A 16,001-nucleotide genomic window follows, 5' to 3' on the forward strand; every position below is an offset into this window, starting at 1 on the left:
GTTTCAAAAAGTAACAGAACAAAAAGAGATTACATTTATATATATTATCAATTTTTAATTTCAAAATGAACAACAGTAACTAGAGGCAAATATCTCTAAGGTGTCATTTTGATTACTGTACCTACATCTTGCAGTTGATTTTCTCCATAGATGTACTCAGACCGCTTACAAAAGGAACTACCCAATCGGTATCCTCCACCTGTAAATGACTAAGGCACAGAGCAAGTGAGCTAACAATCCAGTAAGGCTTAGTAAGCAAAGTGTTATGATAATGTGCGATATATATTTTAAAACTAGATCAGTTGTAATTAGCCAAACTGGTTTATACTTTCCAGAGAAATTTTATATTAAAATGAAAGCCTTATGTTACAGAGAAGGGTATTCAAGTAAGAAATTCTGTTTCTTCCCATAAAAACACTAGTGTATCAAGCTGAATTAATTTACACCAATCTTAAACTAAGAAACGCATTTATACACTGAAATATATACTTTGAAGTATAAACACATTTTAAAAAGCCATCGTTAATATTTTATGACAAGTCTTATAATAAAAATTATAATGCTTAAATAATATTTCATGAAGTAAAAAGAGTTTCATAGAGTAAAGGAAGAATTTTATAAATGGGTATAAATTACCCTGAAGAAAAGCTCTATACTTATCCTGTAAGTTGCTTTTATTCAACTGTACCAAATACACTAGATTGCGATTTTTATTTCGCTATACTAATCACCAGGTCTTCTATTTTTCAGGTAGGATAGCTTAAGAGGGAAAAACACCATTCCTTTAGATCACCATTTATGTCATAAGTGAGCTTTTAATTATCACATTGTCTTTTTTTCTATAGACTAAATTATATCAACTCCAAATTTTTCTTACAGAATCAGAGAACTTGCAAGAACTAAAATTACCTTAGACTTGACTGAAAGAATTTCAAGCTGTTGGTAAATACTGAAATGAAAACTAAAATTTTATTTCATTCAGAATAGTGGTTCTCAACAGTGGATGCCTCTCACAATTACCAGAGGCCTCTCTGAAAGACACATGCCTAGGCAGACCTGAAATCTACTGGACTGTGACACCTTGAGGCCACGTGGTAGTTTAGAAAAACCTCCCCAAATGATTTTGATAAGGGAATTCAGGTTGAGAAATGCTTTTTAAGAAAATATGACAATTATGCACAAAAAGACACATGATGTCTTCTTTAATATACCAATACTCTATCAGTTGATATAAAAGCTATATAAAAGTTTTATAGAAATTTAAGAAGGTACAAAAGCAATTCAAAGGAGAAAGGAGAGCTTTTTCAAGAACTGATGCAGCAATTGGACATCCATAAGCAGAATCATGAACCTCGACGTAAACTTTACGTAAAATTAACTCAAAATGGATCATAGGTTTAAATGTAAAATGTAAAACTATAAAACTTTTCTATATAACACAGAAGAAAATCTTTGGGACCTACAGTTAGGTGAAGAGTTCTTAGACAAGATACCAAAAGCATAATCCATAAAAGAAAAAAAAAAAAGAATAAATTGGACTTGACCAAAATTTAAACTTTCACTTTGTGAAAAATCCCAATAAGAGGATGAAAAGACAAGCTACAGTCTAGGAGAAAATATTTGCAAACCATATATCTGACAAAGGATCCATATCTATTAAAATACGTTAAAGAATTCTCAAACAATTTTGTTCGTAACAAAACAACCCAATTTGAAAATGGGCACAAGTCATGAAGAGACAGTTTACTGAAGAGGGTAATAAAGATAATGCCAAATAAGTACATGAAAAGATGTTCAACATCACAGCCCACTAGGAAAATGCAAATGAACATCATTAGCCATGGGGGAAATGGGGAAACTGGGTGAAAGGTACACAGGACCTCTCTGCATACTTTTTGCAAATTCCTGTGAGTCTATAATTATTTCAAAATAAATAGGTAAATACAGAAGTTGCACAGAAATGTAAGAAACTGCCTCAACTTTCAATTAAGAGAAAGATTATAATCTTGTAAAAATGAATCAAATATTTAAAACAGTAAGAAACAGAAAAAGAATGTTTGCCAAAAAAAATTAAAAACTATAGAAAAGAACAAATATATAAATAGCATATTTAGTTTTAAAATTTAGCACTTACCTTAGATTTGTCATCACCTGAAGCTCTTGTGGCTTCATTCAGAGGGACAGCCCCATGTTCCCTTGCCTCTTTGAAAAGTTCATTGACAATCTTCCCAGTTGAAGGTCTGACTATATGCAACCCACTGTATCCGTGTTCACCTGAACAGAAGCTTTAAATGTTACAGTTCATGAATAAAAACAGAATACAGACATAAACTACTTTAAAGTAAAAAGCTACAAAGTCTTAGGATTAACTTTTATTTAAAAAGAATAATTTGCTTGACTTTTGTGGAAATATTTAATTTTAAAAACAGGATTAAGGTATTATATAGCAAATATTTCACATACTTTCTCATGGAGTTTGCGGAGATTCTGGTAGCAGGTTCAGCATCAGGCATGAGAACTGGCTTGTTTCTTCCTCCCTCCTCCTGTGATTGCTTATCAAATGCATCTCTCTCACAACTTAAGCACATTTGGTGTGGTGGGGAAAAGCAGTGTTGACAACCAGAAGCTAAATCTCTTCCCCTGAGGAATCTACACTCAGTAGGGACCTAGTTAGTGCAGAGACCTCCAGATTTAGATCACAGCTACACAGAGGGTTTACTCCTCAGAGATTTTTGGATTGAAAAATTATAACCCCCTGTGTTAAAAGTAAATAATTCAGACCACAAACAAATTTTTCAGTGTACTAACTATGTAGTGACTAATTTCTACTCTGACTCCAACTTCATAATGGTACTAGGGAACATAAAAATTTCCTTTATATAAGATTAGTATCCAATGTTAGCTTTCAAGATTTTTTTCAATCAAGAATATCAGAAAACACAATCAACGAAATATCAACATGGAGACTTCCAGTGTAAGATGACAATCCAGTTTCAAACTTGCACTGAACTAAGTCACAGAACAAAACAAAGGGAGGAAATTGTATCGGCACTGGAGACTAAGAATGGAGGTCATCTTCAAGACCTTCTTCAAAATTAATAGATGCAAAACTGAATAGAAAGAGGGAAGGGCAGACCAGCTCTCGATTCAGCAAGTGAAGGAAAAATCTACCTGGAGAATAGGCGGACACCAGGAGAATCCCACGAAAATAAGGCTGGCTCATAACCGCTGAGGGTGGGGGTGGGGGTGGCCTCCATCCTGCTAGTGCTCTGGGGAAGCACACCGAGGCCCCAGTTTACTCAGAGCAGGAGCCACTGGAAGCCTTCCTGCCAAGCTTATACTCAGAGGCCCCAGCACAGTAAGCAAGGCTGAACACTGCCATAGCTGACTCTTAAGACAAGCATTAGCATTAGAGACAAGGAGCTTGACAGCAGATGATTTTAGCCCTATGAGAAGGGAAGGGAAGGGAAAGGGAAAGGGAAAGAGAAAGGGAGGCAGCACAAGAGGAAGGGGAAGGAAAGGAAAGACAAGACAAAAAGAGAAAAGCAAAGCTTCCCACTGCAGCTATCTCGCGTTATAGCTTCTTGGCTCCCTGTCCCATGTCTCTAACCTGGCTAAGTACAACTATATAGTTCCTTATATCTCCATCTTAGAGAGAAAGACCTTATTGGAAAACCAGACACAGGAAAAGATCTACCTGCTCCTTTATGGTTCATGCTTTTTATTACCTGTTTAAGAAATCTTTGCCTACCTCAAGGTCTTGAAGATACTCTATTTTCTTCTAGAAGTTTTATTATTTTCCTTTTATATTTTTAGATCCACAATGCATCCATTTCTCCTCTTTCATAATTAACTATGCCTATATTCTTGACTCTCGTTCTCTATTTAAAGTCATCTGATCATCAAAATATTTGTCCACTCCCATAAATAACAACCTCCTCTATACGGATGATTCTCAAATACATGTTTTTAGCAACCTCATACTTATAGTCCAGTGCTGAATTTAAAAGCACCTACTTGAATCAAGTTCAACCTCCAAAATTAAACCTACGTTCCCCACATAAATCTTCCCATTAAGAATTACATTTTTCTGGGGGCTGGCCTGGTGGTGCAAGCAGTTAAGCGTGTGTGCTCCGCTGCAGCGGCCCAGGGTTCGCTGGTTCGGACCCTGGGCGCACACTGACGCACCACTTGGCAAGCCATGCTGTGGTGGCGTCCCATATAAAGTGGAGGAAGATGGGCACAGATGTCAGCCCAGGCCCAGTCTTCCTCAACAAAAAAAAAAAAAAAAAAAGAGGAGGATTGGCAGATATTAGCACAGGGCTGATCTTCACAAAGAAAAAAAAATTACATTTTTCCTTGTATCCTAGATTAAGAACATTTAAGTTTTCTCTCTTTCCAGTCACTTACTCCCTATATCCCATGTCATCAAGTTTCTACAGTAAATTCTTTAAAAATATCCCACATTGGGCCAGCCTGGTGGGGCAAGCGGTTAAGTGCGCATGCTCCACTGCGACAGCCCGGGGTTCGCTGGTTCGGATCCCAGGCGCGCACTGACGCACCGCTTGTCAAGCCATGCTGTGGCGGCATCCCATATAAAGTGGAGGAAGATGGGCACGGATGTTAGCCCAGGGCCAGTCTTCCTCAGCAAAAAGAGAAAAAAAAGAGGAGGATTGGCAGATGTTAGCTCAGGGCTGATCTTTCTCACAAAAAAAAAAAAAAAAAAAAATCCCACATTGATTTCAACCTTTCTCCTCCATTCCACTGATACCAACCTAATCCAAAATTTTATTAGCACATTTCCCGCAATTGTTTTCTTCTTGATTTGTCTCCTTATCCTGTTCACCCCATTACTATTAATTTTATATTGTATTGCCAGTCTTATTTTCCTAAAAGTAAATAATAATAATAGCTAACATTTATTAAGGGGTAACTACGTGCTCATTTAATCCTCATAACAATGGTATTATCCTCATTTTACAGATAAGAAACTGAAGCTTTAGGGAATTTGAAGAACTTGTCCATGGGCAAAAACTTATTAGAACATAGAGGAAAAAAATTAGAACTGCGGGGTGTCTAGCTCTAGAATCAAAGCTTTTATCACAATATTATAGTTTTTAATCATAAAATTTACCTTAAAAAACATATACTGGCTTTACACTGCCTTCTATACAAGTGGAACTCTCCTTGGCTTTTAAGGCTGTCCACAGTGTGGCTGTATCCAGGGCTGGCCATATAATTTGTCAAATGAAAATGTAAGTCTCCTTGTTCACAATTTATTAAGAATTTCAAGACTGTAACAGCAAAGCATTAAACCAAGCATGAGGCCTTCTCAGCACAGGGCTCTGTGACTGCAGAGGTCTCAGGTCCACGAAGCATACCCAGCAGCACTACACCCATCCAACCTTATTGGCCACTAGGCAAATTTTCTTTTTCTACTAAAGTTCTGCTGGTTCCTTTTCTGATCCCTCTTGTTATTTTTTATTATTTTTTCCTCTGTGCCTATTTGTTCCTGGAATTTTGTCCTTGTCTTCTGTGCTTATCTACATCCTAATACCCTTTTAAGGCCCAATTAAGTACCAACATGTGCTAGACATCTTATACACTTTATCTCATTTAATTCTCAAAACAATACTATCTAATGACTTGTAGAGGACATTTTTTTAAGTTCTTACATTTTTAAACAAGGTGACTCAAATTTTTTTAAGTTCTATTGTGATATATATATATATATCACATACATATATATATATATATATATATATATATATAGCACTTTGTGGATGAACATATTAAAGCAGGTGTCAGGCTATCTTCTGAGAGTTTTCCTGTAGATTCTGTTCCTACTCTTGTAAATTAAAAACATAGACTACATTAAGTCGAGAGTTTCAGATAGTGAAAATGTACTGGCTTAAAATGACAATGAGCAGATGAATGTTTGATATCTAATACTGCCCAAGAATGTGGACCATGAAAATAAGCACTGTTTTCTGTACCAAACAAAGCAGCAGACACGCAATTGAAACTGGGTTTCAACATCCAATATGAAACCAAAAGAACTGTAGACTTAGTATCAGAAAATATCACACTTAGCAAAAAAAAGATCGCCAATAATTTGCTTCACATTGTATTTTAAGCAGATCAAACAGGGCTTAAGCCTCAACCAATATCATTTAAGGCAGCTCCTCCTTTTGGATATGCAAATAATTCTAGAGATCAAATCTGAGGCACAAAGTCCTTAAAAATTGCATTATCAAATTACAACCATTAAAGGTAACATTGTTTCAGATAGCATAAAATAAAAAAGACAAAATCATTCATTACAATGTCTTAATGATTACATTTGGATAGCAAGGAAAATATTAACACACTACTCTTACTACAAGGAATCAAAGGAGTCAAATATTTTGATTTGTTATATCATGAACAAATTAAGTCATTCAAAATATGCTCAAATTGGGGAAACAATGGCCAAATAGTTAATGAGTAAAACTCTGGTACATAAATATTTTAAGCATTTCCAAAACTATGGAGAACGTATAAATTAAGAAAGCTGTTAAAATGTATAACATATATACAATCACAAGTGACTTAACAATGGGGATACGTTCTGAGAAATGCATCTTCTAGGCGATTTTGTCGTTGTGTAAATATCACAGAGTGTACTTACACAAACCTAGATGGTATAGCCTGCCACACACCTAGGCTATATGGTACTAATCTCCTGGGACGACTGTCATATACGTGGTCCATTGTTGACCGAAACGTCATTATGTGGTGTATAACTGTATATATACAGATATATATATGCATGTATGTATAGATACACATCTATGTCAAACAAAAATTAAATGAAAGAATAGGATATTCAAACAGTGCTAAGATACCAACCAGCAGATTACAAAGGAAAAACTGTACCTTACAATCAAGTGATGGGGTGGTCGGCACCTTAACCAAATGAACATATCACCAACAGGGGGAAAGCCTGAAATTATATGGCCCCTGATGTGATACAATAAACAGCAGACAGTATCACTTACTAGTATTCTTGAAAAATACGTTTAACAAGAATCTAATCATAAGGAAACAGTGACCTTGAATCTGGGACATTTTACAAGACATCTGGCCTAGACTCTTCAAAAAAGTCAATGTAATAAATTTTAGATTATATAGAAGAGCTAAAAGCAAACAACAAAAAGGTGGGAAGAATGCTCTGGATTCAGATTCAAAACAAGAATAATCAAATGGAATACACGGCCCTTGGTTGGATCCTAAATCCAAAAAAGGCTCTAAGAGATATTTGACTATGGACTATATATTAAATGATTTTATGAAACTACTGTTCATTTTCTAAGGCAGGATATGTTATTAAGATTATAAAGGAGTGTGTGCTTCTTAGGGGATGCATGCTAAAGTATTTAGGGGTGAAGTGTTATGACGGCTGCAACTCACTTTCAAATAGTTGAAGCATATGCAGCATATAGTCATTGTATTAATCTTTTCATTATCTGTGGGTTTGAAAACTTGTAAAATAAAAAGTTGGGGGAAAATTATAATATAGTCTTTCTTCTCCTTCACATACAGAAAGACAGGTCATTTTTATCTCCTCTACAGAAAGAAAGGATGTGAAGTAGTGATAGGCAAACAAAAAAAATAATTTCCAGTGAGTTTTTCAACTTTTGGTAAAATAATAGTTTCTGAGAACAAGATATATTGGGAAAAGTCAAGTTTCTCCCCAGCAATGAGATACGCAGTGCTAAAAAGACATTAATGAAAATATTCCCGGAAACAAGAAAACTCAAGGCAATAAAATACACCTGGCTCTCATCTCTCAAATCTCCACAGTTTTTTTTTTTTTTTTTTACAGTTCAGGGATTTTAACAACAGCAAATACTACCTAGGAGATCACTTAATAGATGGGTCATCACCCAACAGAAGCACAGACAGATTCCTGGAATTATAGATTCTTAAATGGAGGATAAAAGACACACAGGAGCTCCATGCATGTGTGTTTTAAGAAACACACAAATTCTTTAAAATAACTGACAAAATTGCACATGACAGTTGTTTTGGGGGGAAAGGGGCTGTAGCTTTTATCAGATCCTCAATGAACGCTATGACTCAAAAATGAACCACCGTGCCCAAGAAAAATACTATTCAATATATAATCATATGATGTCTACCAAAATAGTAGGTATTTAAGATAATTTTTCGATAAGTTTCTTCTAGCTTTCTGACTACTAGTTTTACAAATAGTACATAAATAATACTTAAGAAATTACAGTTTTTAAAAAAATTCCCAATGCCTTTTAAAATAATTTGGGATTAGTGAACTGAAAAAGGATACAATTTTTAAAAACAAAAACAAAACAAAACTTACCTTTGAGGTGGTATTCGTGGGCTTTTAAAGATTGTAGCTTTAGGTCTATCAGATTTGGAAGATTTGCATTTCACTTCATCTTCATATAATTCTGCCAAGGCCAACTATAAAATAACAGATTTGTTATCAAGTATAACACTAGAAATAAACTCTTCTACACAGCCAGAAGTTATGAGTAGAACATCAACTTGTAATTGAGTAGTAAAGATTTCTAATGAAAAACGAAGGCTGCTGCTTTAGAAGATAACTCCCTTCCAAATAAAACCACTGCATCTCTCATTTTATAAAACTAACCAAAATGCCACATACACTAGAATAAATTAAAGCTACAATAATTATTTAATTATTTTTACTTAACTATTCAACAGTTTCAAAAACTGTATTTGGGAAGAGATCATTTTCAAAGTTGGACCTACAATTCTCCTACAATTCTTACAAAAATACTTGAAGATGTTTCACACTAATGTCAGCTTGCTCTCATCAGATCTCATAAAATTATTTCATTTAGCTGTTCAAGTTTTCAAAATCCAAGCACATAATTTCAAAATTATTCCATTTTAAAAAGTCTACTAGACATAAATTTCATCAAGTTTACGATAATGAGCTTCTGAAAAATAAGACAATGAATTATATATATGGTTTATATAACTTTTAGAAAGCATTATTATGAAATTATGCATTATAGATATAAAGCCGGATATCTTCAAAACAAAATAAACAAAACATAGTTCTTAAAATTGGAATTTTAAAAAGTTAACCAAATATTTCAGTATTATTTTGTTCCCACTTATGACTCTTTGGATGTCAAAAACCCAAAAACTTTTTTCCTTAATGTCCCTTGAGGCTATTCCATTATAATTGGCATGACTGTAACCTTTGGGAAATCTTTTGGAAAGAAAAAACAGAAAAACCCCCAAAAAACCCAGATAAAGCGCTCCTTCCAGAAACACAAGGGATATGAAAAATACCTCCATGGCTTCTTTCCTCAGTAGGAAAAGAATAAAGAATTGGGGCAAAGTTAATTCTTTCAAGATTCTATCACTCAACTTTTAAAATATACACACAAGAAAACAAAAATGAAAAGCTTTATTTTTCCTAAGTTTTTTACCCCCACTCCACCCCCCATACACATACATTAAATTTCCTATTTCTAACATGGCAATTTTGCTAGAAATCCTAATTATAAAAATGTTTTGTAATCTAAAAGAACTGAATTAAAATCCTAACTTAGGCTCTTATTGTGTGACAATTATTTAACTTTCCTGAGCCTTAATTCCCTTTAAATGTCCATAAAAAAATTACCTTAGAGGGTCATCTTATGGATTACATAAGATTTGTGAGGTACAAGGCAAGTACTCCGTTACTAGATGTTTAACAATGATTACATCAGTGTTTCATTTTCCCCAAGATTTCTTGCTTCCTGCAGTGTTATCTATGTATGTCGTACGGTCTTTTCCCACCCTGTGCCCTCCAAAATACAAAAAACACAAAACAAATGAGGGAGAAGAGACAGAGAGGGAGACACAGACAGACAGACAGACACTCTGACTGACTACTTGAGCCCACAGTTTTCAGAAATTTTACCTCCCTGAAATCTCTTCACAACAGTATTCCTTGATGGATTTCCTCCTGGGCTGCTTGCATTATTTCAGCTCTATGAATTTTATGCTAGTCCTACTCCCACCCATGGAAATGTTATCTGTATTTCAAAGGCCCATTTCAGCCACCCTTCACGAAGCCTTCTCTAATTTTCGTAACTAAATGATACTTCTTTTCTAAATCCTCATAGGATATGCTATCTTATCATCGACCTTTGTATTAAACACTATATTGTCATCACTTGTGTACTTTTCTTAGTATTTTATTCCCCCTACTACATGTTAGGTTTCCCAAATTGTTTCTAACATAGTACTTAACAGGCACCCAACAAATTCATGCTGAATTACATAGACTATAACAGAATATGAATCATAAAGAGATATAGATAGACAGAATACAGTTATAGATTTTAAAATTGAGATTATATTTGATATAGTTTTATAGCTTGTTTTTTGCTTTAAGAAGATTTGAATAAACCCTGTCAATCAAATTATAATTTTCTTCTGTGAAATAAATGAATAAAGCAAATAATGCCTTTTGACTCCATGGAATGTGGAATATATATTAACTCTGGAATACATAGGAATATATATACATAGGAATATAAATATAGGAATATGGAGAAAATCATACAGTGCAAGGAGTCACCTAGCTGAAAGGTCCTAGTTATTAATGATACATCATTAACTTAAAGGAAAATGAATGATATTTAGAGGGAATTAATGTCAGGAGTCATGATGTCCCTGTAGCATCATATGGCATAAGTTCACTAGTAAATATTACAAAGAAATTTAAAATGTATTATTTGTCATAGCAAATGACACCACACCAGAAGAGGAAATGATTATTTAAACTGATCAAAATAAATTGAAGTACTGGTCAAAACCAACAGAACAACAACAAAATCTCAGTCAAATAAAGAGATAAAAATATGTGCATTGTGAAGTAATGAAGCATTGTGAATTACCCCGACAGCGTGTTCCACAAGCTAAACAATTAGATTATGAAGATATTTCAATTACACAGAGAGAATAAAAGTGTGTAAGCATTGATAATCTTTTCTCTAGAATTTGAAATGTGAAGAATGTGAAAAGAAACCTGAAGGCAAAGTAATTGAGAGTGAGAAAATCAAGTTCATAGCAAGAGATTAAAAGTACTGGAATTCTCAGTCTTAGAGTGACAACTGACAGAGGGTATAATGCAATAACAGTATAGCAATATCACCATCACCCGGGAACCTTTGAAAAACGCAGATGCTCCAGCCGCACCCTAGACCTAATGAATTAGAAACTCTGGGGTGGGGCCCAGCAATCTGTGCTTTCACAAGCCTTCCAGGTGATTCTGATGCACACTAAAATTGAGAACCACTCATAGGGTATACGGATATCCAACGGATTAGGGTTAGCACTGTCACTAACAATCCCGCCCCAAACTTTCCCACTGAATGTTTCCCAATTGGGGGGATGATGGGAACTAAGATCTACTCTTGGTTGATATCCACGGGAGATTTCTGCAGCTTGTAACTCAGAGGTTCATGGTCCTGGGAGGCTTTATGTAAGACAAATATCCATCTTTCCTCTCGTAGTAAAGGAGGAAATCTCTCCTGATCTAGCTGCTGACAAACCCTACACCGCATGGCAGCTAAGATATACGTACTTAAGGGTACTTTTGCTTGTTCCAGTTAGCAATACATCACCCTTTATAATATCGTGAAAGACTCTTAGAGCAAGCTGTCCGTAAGCTGAAAGTAAGAAGTCTCCATGGAAAACTGCACTAACTGGGTAACTCTTAAGATAAGCCTGGCTAGATCAAACAATAACAAGATAGTCCAAAAAATAATCAATATCCAAGAAACCAGTTGGGGAAAAGAACATTATCCAATTCTTTTAAACCTTTGATACATACTCTATTCCTTCATACGTCCTCACTTTGGTTGTTTTCAGGTTTCTTTGCAAGTTCTTCACATTCTTATTAAATTCTAAAGGAAAGATTATCAATATTTAGTATATTTGATGTATCAACTCACACTCATAAAAAAAAAAATCAGTTATCTACCTACCAACCTGCCTACCAGAAAGCAGACAGAAGATGAAAAAAAATCTATCTTCTCATTGATGGTGGAAAGAAATGCATTCTCACAATTAGCAACATCTACCAGAATATCTCTAACCACTAATCATATATTAATCCACTGGGTTAAGTCTGTAAATTTGTGAAGTATCAGGTGAGTATTAACCAAGTTGTTCTCATTTTTCACATAAAAAGAAGAAATGGATATAAACTAGAGAAAGGATATTAAGCTACATAGTTTTAACTTTAATGGCATTAGAATGGACTAACCAGCAAAAGTTACAGTATTTTTCTCCTTTAAGGGAAAAAGGAACCAAATATTTACCAAGCAAGTACTGAGCCAGGATAATATGGGAGTTGTGCATAGGCACTTTATAGACATTACTTTATTCCATCCTTGACACACCACCATCACTTCTAGTTTACAAATAAAGACACTGGGATCAGAGAGGTTAAGACATTTCTCCATATTCACACAGCTACTAACTGGCAGGACCAAAATGCAAACCGAAGTTGGTGTGACCAGAAACTCCATTTTCACCCAACATCCCATGTTGCCTCTTAGTGCTGGTGGTCCACAACAGAAAAGATGAGATAGATGACGGCTTCCTATTCCTTGATTCTGTTTACTACTACTGAATTGACTTATGGGCAATGGAACTATTCTACTTTGTGTTCATCTCCTAACCTAACACTGATCTTTCCATTCTCCAAATACCTCATTTTATGCACTGCTTATTGTGGCACTCAATCATACTCCATCTCAAAGTGTTATGTTAAATATAGTCATATCTTATTTCTGCAAAAAAATAGGTAGAAATGTCTTTTACACTTCTATCTCTTTCAACAGTGTCCACACCAAGTGTGGATTTGACGTCCTATTTATCTCTGCATTTCCCAGAGCTTAGCGGTATGTTACATGGCAGGTGGTCAATGTACGTTTATTCAAAGAAATAGAAGGAAGGTGTGACTATCACGTAATAGAACTTTTCTACCAAGGCTTGTGGATTTAGTGTCATTTATTTTTAATTATGACTCCTTATAGATGTTTACTTGTTTAATTATATCCATCATCTTATATAAGGAGACAGAAAAAAGCCTAAACCGAGCAAAGTATTATTAAGCATCTGATCAAGAAAGATTTGGTGCACCTGTAATTAGCTAACAAATGCCAGTGTTCTATAACATTATAAAGGTTTATTTCCCCGTTTCTTGTGTGCAATGTTTTACAGGCTGTAGCTTTTACAACTAGGCTGTGCAGCCGCAGGATGAAATACCTTAGCTCACCCCTTTACAAGGGAAAAGCTATCTAATAAAAAGGAACTATTTTTACATAAAAGTAATCAAGACAGGAACAGCATCCAAGACAAGATCAAACATGCACACACGTAATTACTTTTTAAGTGATGGCTGATGTCCCCAAGCCACAGCAAAGCTCTCTTCTGCAGGAAGTGTCCTGCAGGAAGAAGCATCAACCGGCGAACCACTCAACTCACCCCACAACAGGCCGTTCTAAACGAACAGCTGCTGCTTAAACTGCAAACGGGGTGGAGGGGAAACGCGGCAGCAGCTCTAGCGGGGGTGGGGGTGGGGGTGGGGGTCGGGGTCGGGGTCGGGGTCGGGGTCGGGGTCGGGGTGGGGCACTTGTTTCCACCGCCAGCCCCGTGCGATGCGCCGTCCGAGTCACAGCTCTGCCCGCGATGAGGTCCGGGCGGGCTCAGCCGAGGCCACGGGCGCCTCCGACACGCACCCATCGCGCTGCCACCCGCCGCCGCGCCCCGCCCTCGGCCGCTCGCCGCACCTGCAAGTCCCGCGCGCTCGGCGGCCGCGGCCCGCCGCCCCTCCGCTCCCGCTCGGCCGGCTCGGCGCCGCCGCCCTCCGCCATCTCTCTCGCAGCCGCGCGCCTCCCGCCACTTCCGGGGCCGGTTGCCTGGCAACGGCGGGGGGCGGTGCCCGCGCGCCCCTCTCTTCCGGCGCCGGCCCACCTGCCCTGGCCCGCTTTTGTCCTTAAAGGAAACGGCCTCAGAGAATTTCCCCGGGGAGAAGCCTCTGCGTGAGGCTCGCGTTCCGTCTGCCGCACACCCGAAGGCGCTGTAGGCCGCCCGCGAGGGCAGCGCAGACCTGCAGCTTCTGCTAACTCAACGAGGAAAACGTCCTCTAGGTGTGTTATCTGATAAAGATTGCAGCCTTACTTGTCTAGTCTTGGTCAAATTCTCTCAGTTCCCCACCCAGGACTGCGTGCTACTTCACCCCCAAAGCGTGAATTGGTCTTGATGACGAAGAACACCCTAAAGGTTCTTTGCAAGCCGAACTAGAGACTACTAAACCCTCTTCATTCTTCTGAGGTTTATTTAAACTCCTGTCTTATCTCAGGCACTTTTATGCCCCCGGGATGCAAAGGTAAAAAGAAGTAGTCCCGGTCATTCTAAAACTCACAATCTAGTGGGCAATAGAGAGATGTAAACAGGTAATAAAATGCAATTTGCGATAGAGCTCTGCAGGAAATCTTATGAGTGGCGTGTGGTGTGTGAAGGGGAGTGTTCTGTTGGTGTCTGCTAGGTACACTATGCCAGATGCATTCCATGTGTAATTTCGTCTGTCCCTCTGCCAGGTAAGTATTGTTGTTACCGTGTTTACCTGAGAAAACTGGATGATAAATAACAATTAAATTCACCTTGTTGTAAATGGCGGTACCAGATACTAAATCTTGAATTTATTGTCCCAATGTTCTTTTTACTGCAACATTCTGCCCCGGAAATCCCTGACTCTTGTATATGTCCCCTAGAGCCAATGACGTTTTGGCTGAATCTTGAAGGATAAGTACTTCCAGTAGACTTTGGACCAAAAGGGACCACAGGGAAAGGCACAGATGTGAAATATCATGTTCATGTTGATAAAGTACTACATGGTTGAAGCTTAGGAGAAGTGACAGAAGGTGGTTAATTGGGGGAGGGGGGATCTACAGTGGAAATGTGGGCTTACGACAGATTCTCAAGGATCTTGCCTTAGTGAAGAGATTGAACATTTCCATCTGGGCCAGTGATTCTCAAACGTTGTTGCACATTAAAACCCCCTCCCCTCCCCTCCCCTCTTCACCCCAGGGACTCAGATTTAATTAGTATGGGGTGGAACTCAAGGACTGTGTTTTTTAGGATGCTCCCCAAGTGGACTTTGCCTGTGGTCATGACAGTGTACCTGGTACTGGACTTTCCCTCCCACACCCAACAATTAAAAAACTAGACAAGATATATGAAACAACTGTTTTCAGACATTGAATAACAGGCAGCATGGGTCTATGATGTCCCAGAGAAGGGGAACAAGCAAGAGGAGCTATGTTTGCCCTGGCTTTCTGCCTGGAAATCTCGTACAATGCTGGCGGGCATGGAGAATGGTACAGCCACTTTGGAAAACAGTTTCCTCTAAAGTTAAATATTTAGTTATCATAAGACTCAGCATTTCCACTCCTACGTACTGACCCAAGAGAGATGAAAACATATGTTTACAAAAATATATGTACCCAAATGTTCATAGAAGTTTTATTCCTAATAGCCCCAAACGGAAACAATCCAAATGTCCATCAACACATGAATGGATAACATTTTGAAAAGGTCATACAGTGGAATCTTACTCAACAGTAAAAAGGAGGGAATTACTGATTCACACACCATGGATGAATCTCAAAGATGTTATCTTGAAAAGAAGCTAGATGCAAAAGAGTAAATATTGTCTAATTCAATTTATATGAAATTCTAGAACAGACAAAACTAATCTTACTGACAGAAAGCTGGTGGTTGCTTGGAGTTGTCTCTTTGGGGAAGGTTAAGCTTGGGGAGTTTGACTGAAAAAGGACGTGTGGGAACTTTTTGAAGTGATGGAAATGTTTTATATCTTGATTGTGGTGGTAGTTACACAGGTATATACATTGGTTAAAAACACACTGAGCTATATACTT

General features: G+C 37.3%; 1 protein-coding gene across 3 annotated transcripts in view; it reads right to left on the bottom strand.

Annotated features, from left to right (window-relative positions):
* Positions 1-13,937, bottom strand: part of UBXN2B (UBX domain protein 2B) — a 29,041-nt gene extending 15,104 nt beyond the window's left edge. For all 3 annotated transcript variants that reach the window (XM_087420536.1, XM_087420537.1, XM_087420538.1), the window contains exons 1-4: positions 13,851-13,937; positions 8,381-8,484; positions 2,135-2,285; positions 126-209 (exon numbers count right to left, since the gene is read on the bottom strand). In XM_087420536.1, coding sequence (XP_087276662.1) covers positions 126-209; positions 2,135-2,285; positions 8,381-8,484; positions 13,851-13,934 — 423 coding nt within the window. In that variant the 5' untranslated portion in view covers positions 13,935-13,937. The remainder of the gene's footprint in view (positions 1-125; positions 210-2,134; positions 2,286-8,380; positions 8,485-13,850) is intronic.
* Positions 13,938-16,001: the final 2,064 nt, after the last annotated feature.

Source organism: Ceratotherium simum, chromosome 31, assembly GCF_057802395.1.
Source record: "Ceratotherium simum simum isolate JZ-2026a chromosome 31, ASM5780239v1, whole genome shotgun sequence".
In the NCBI taxonomy this organism is placed as follows: domain Eukaryota; kingdom Metazoa; phylum Chordata; class Mammalia; order Perissodactyla; family Rhinocerotidae; genus Ceratotherium; species Ceratotherium simum.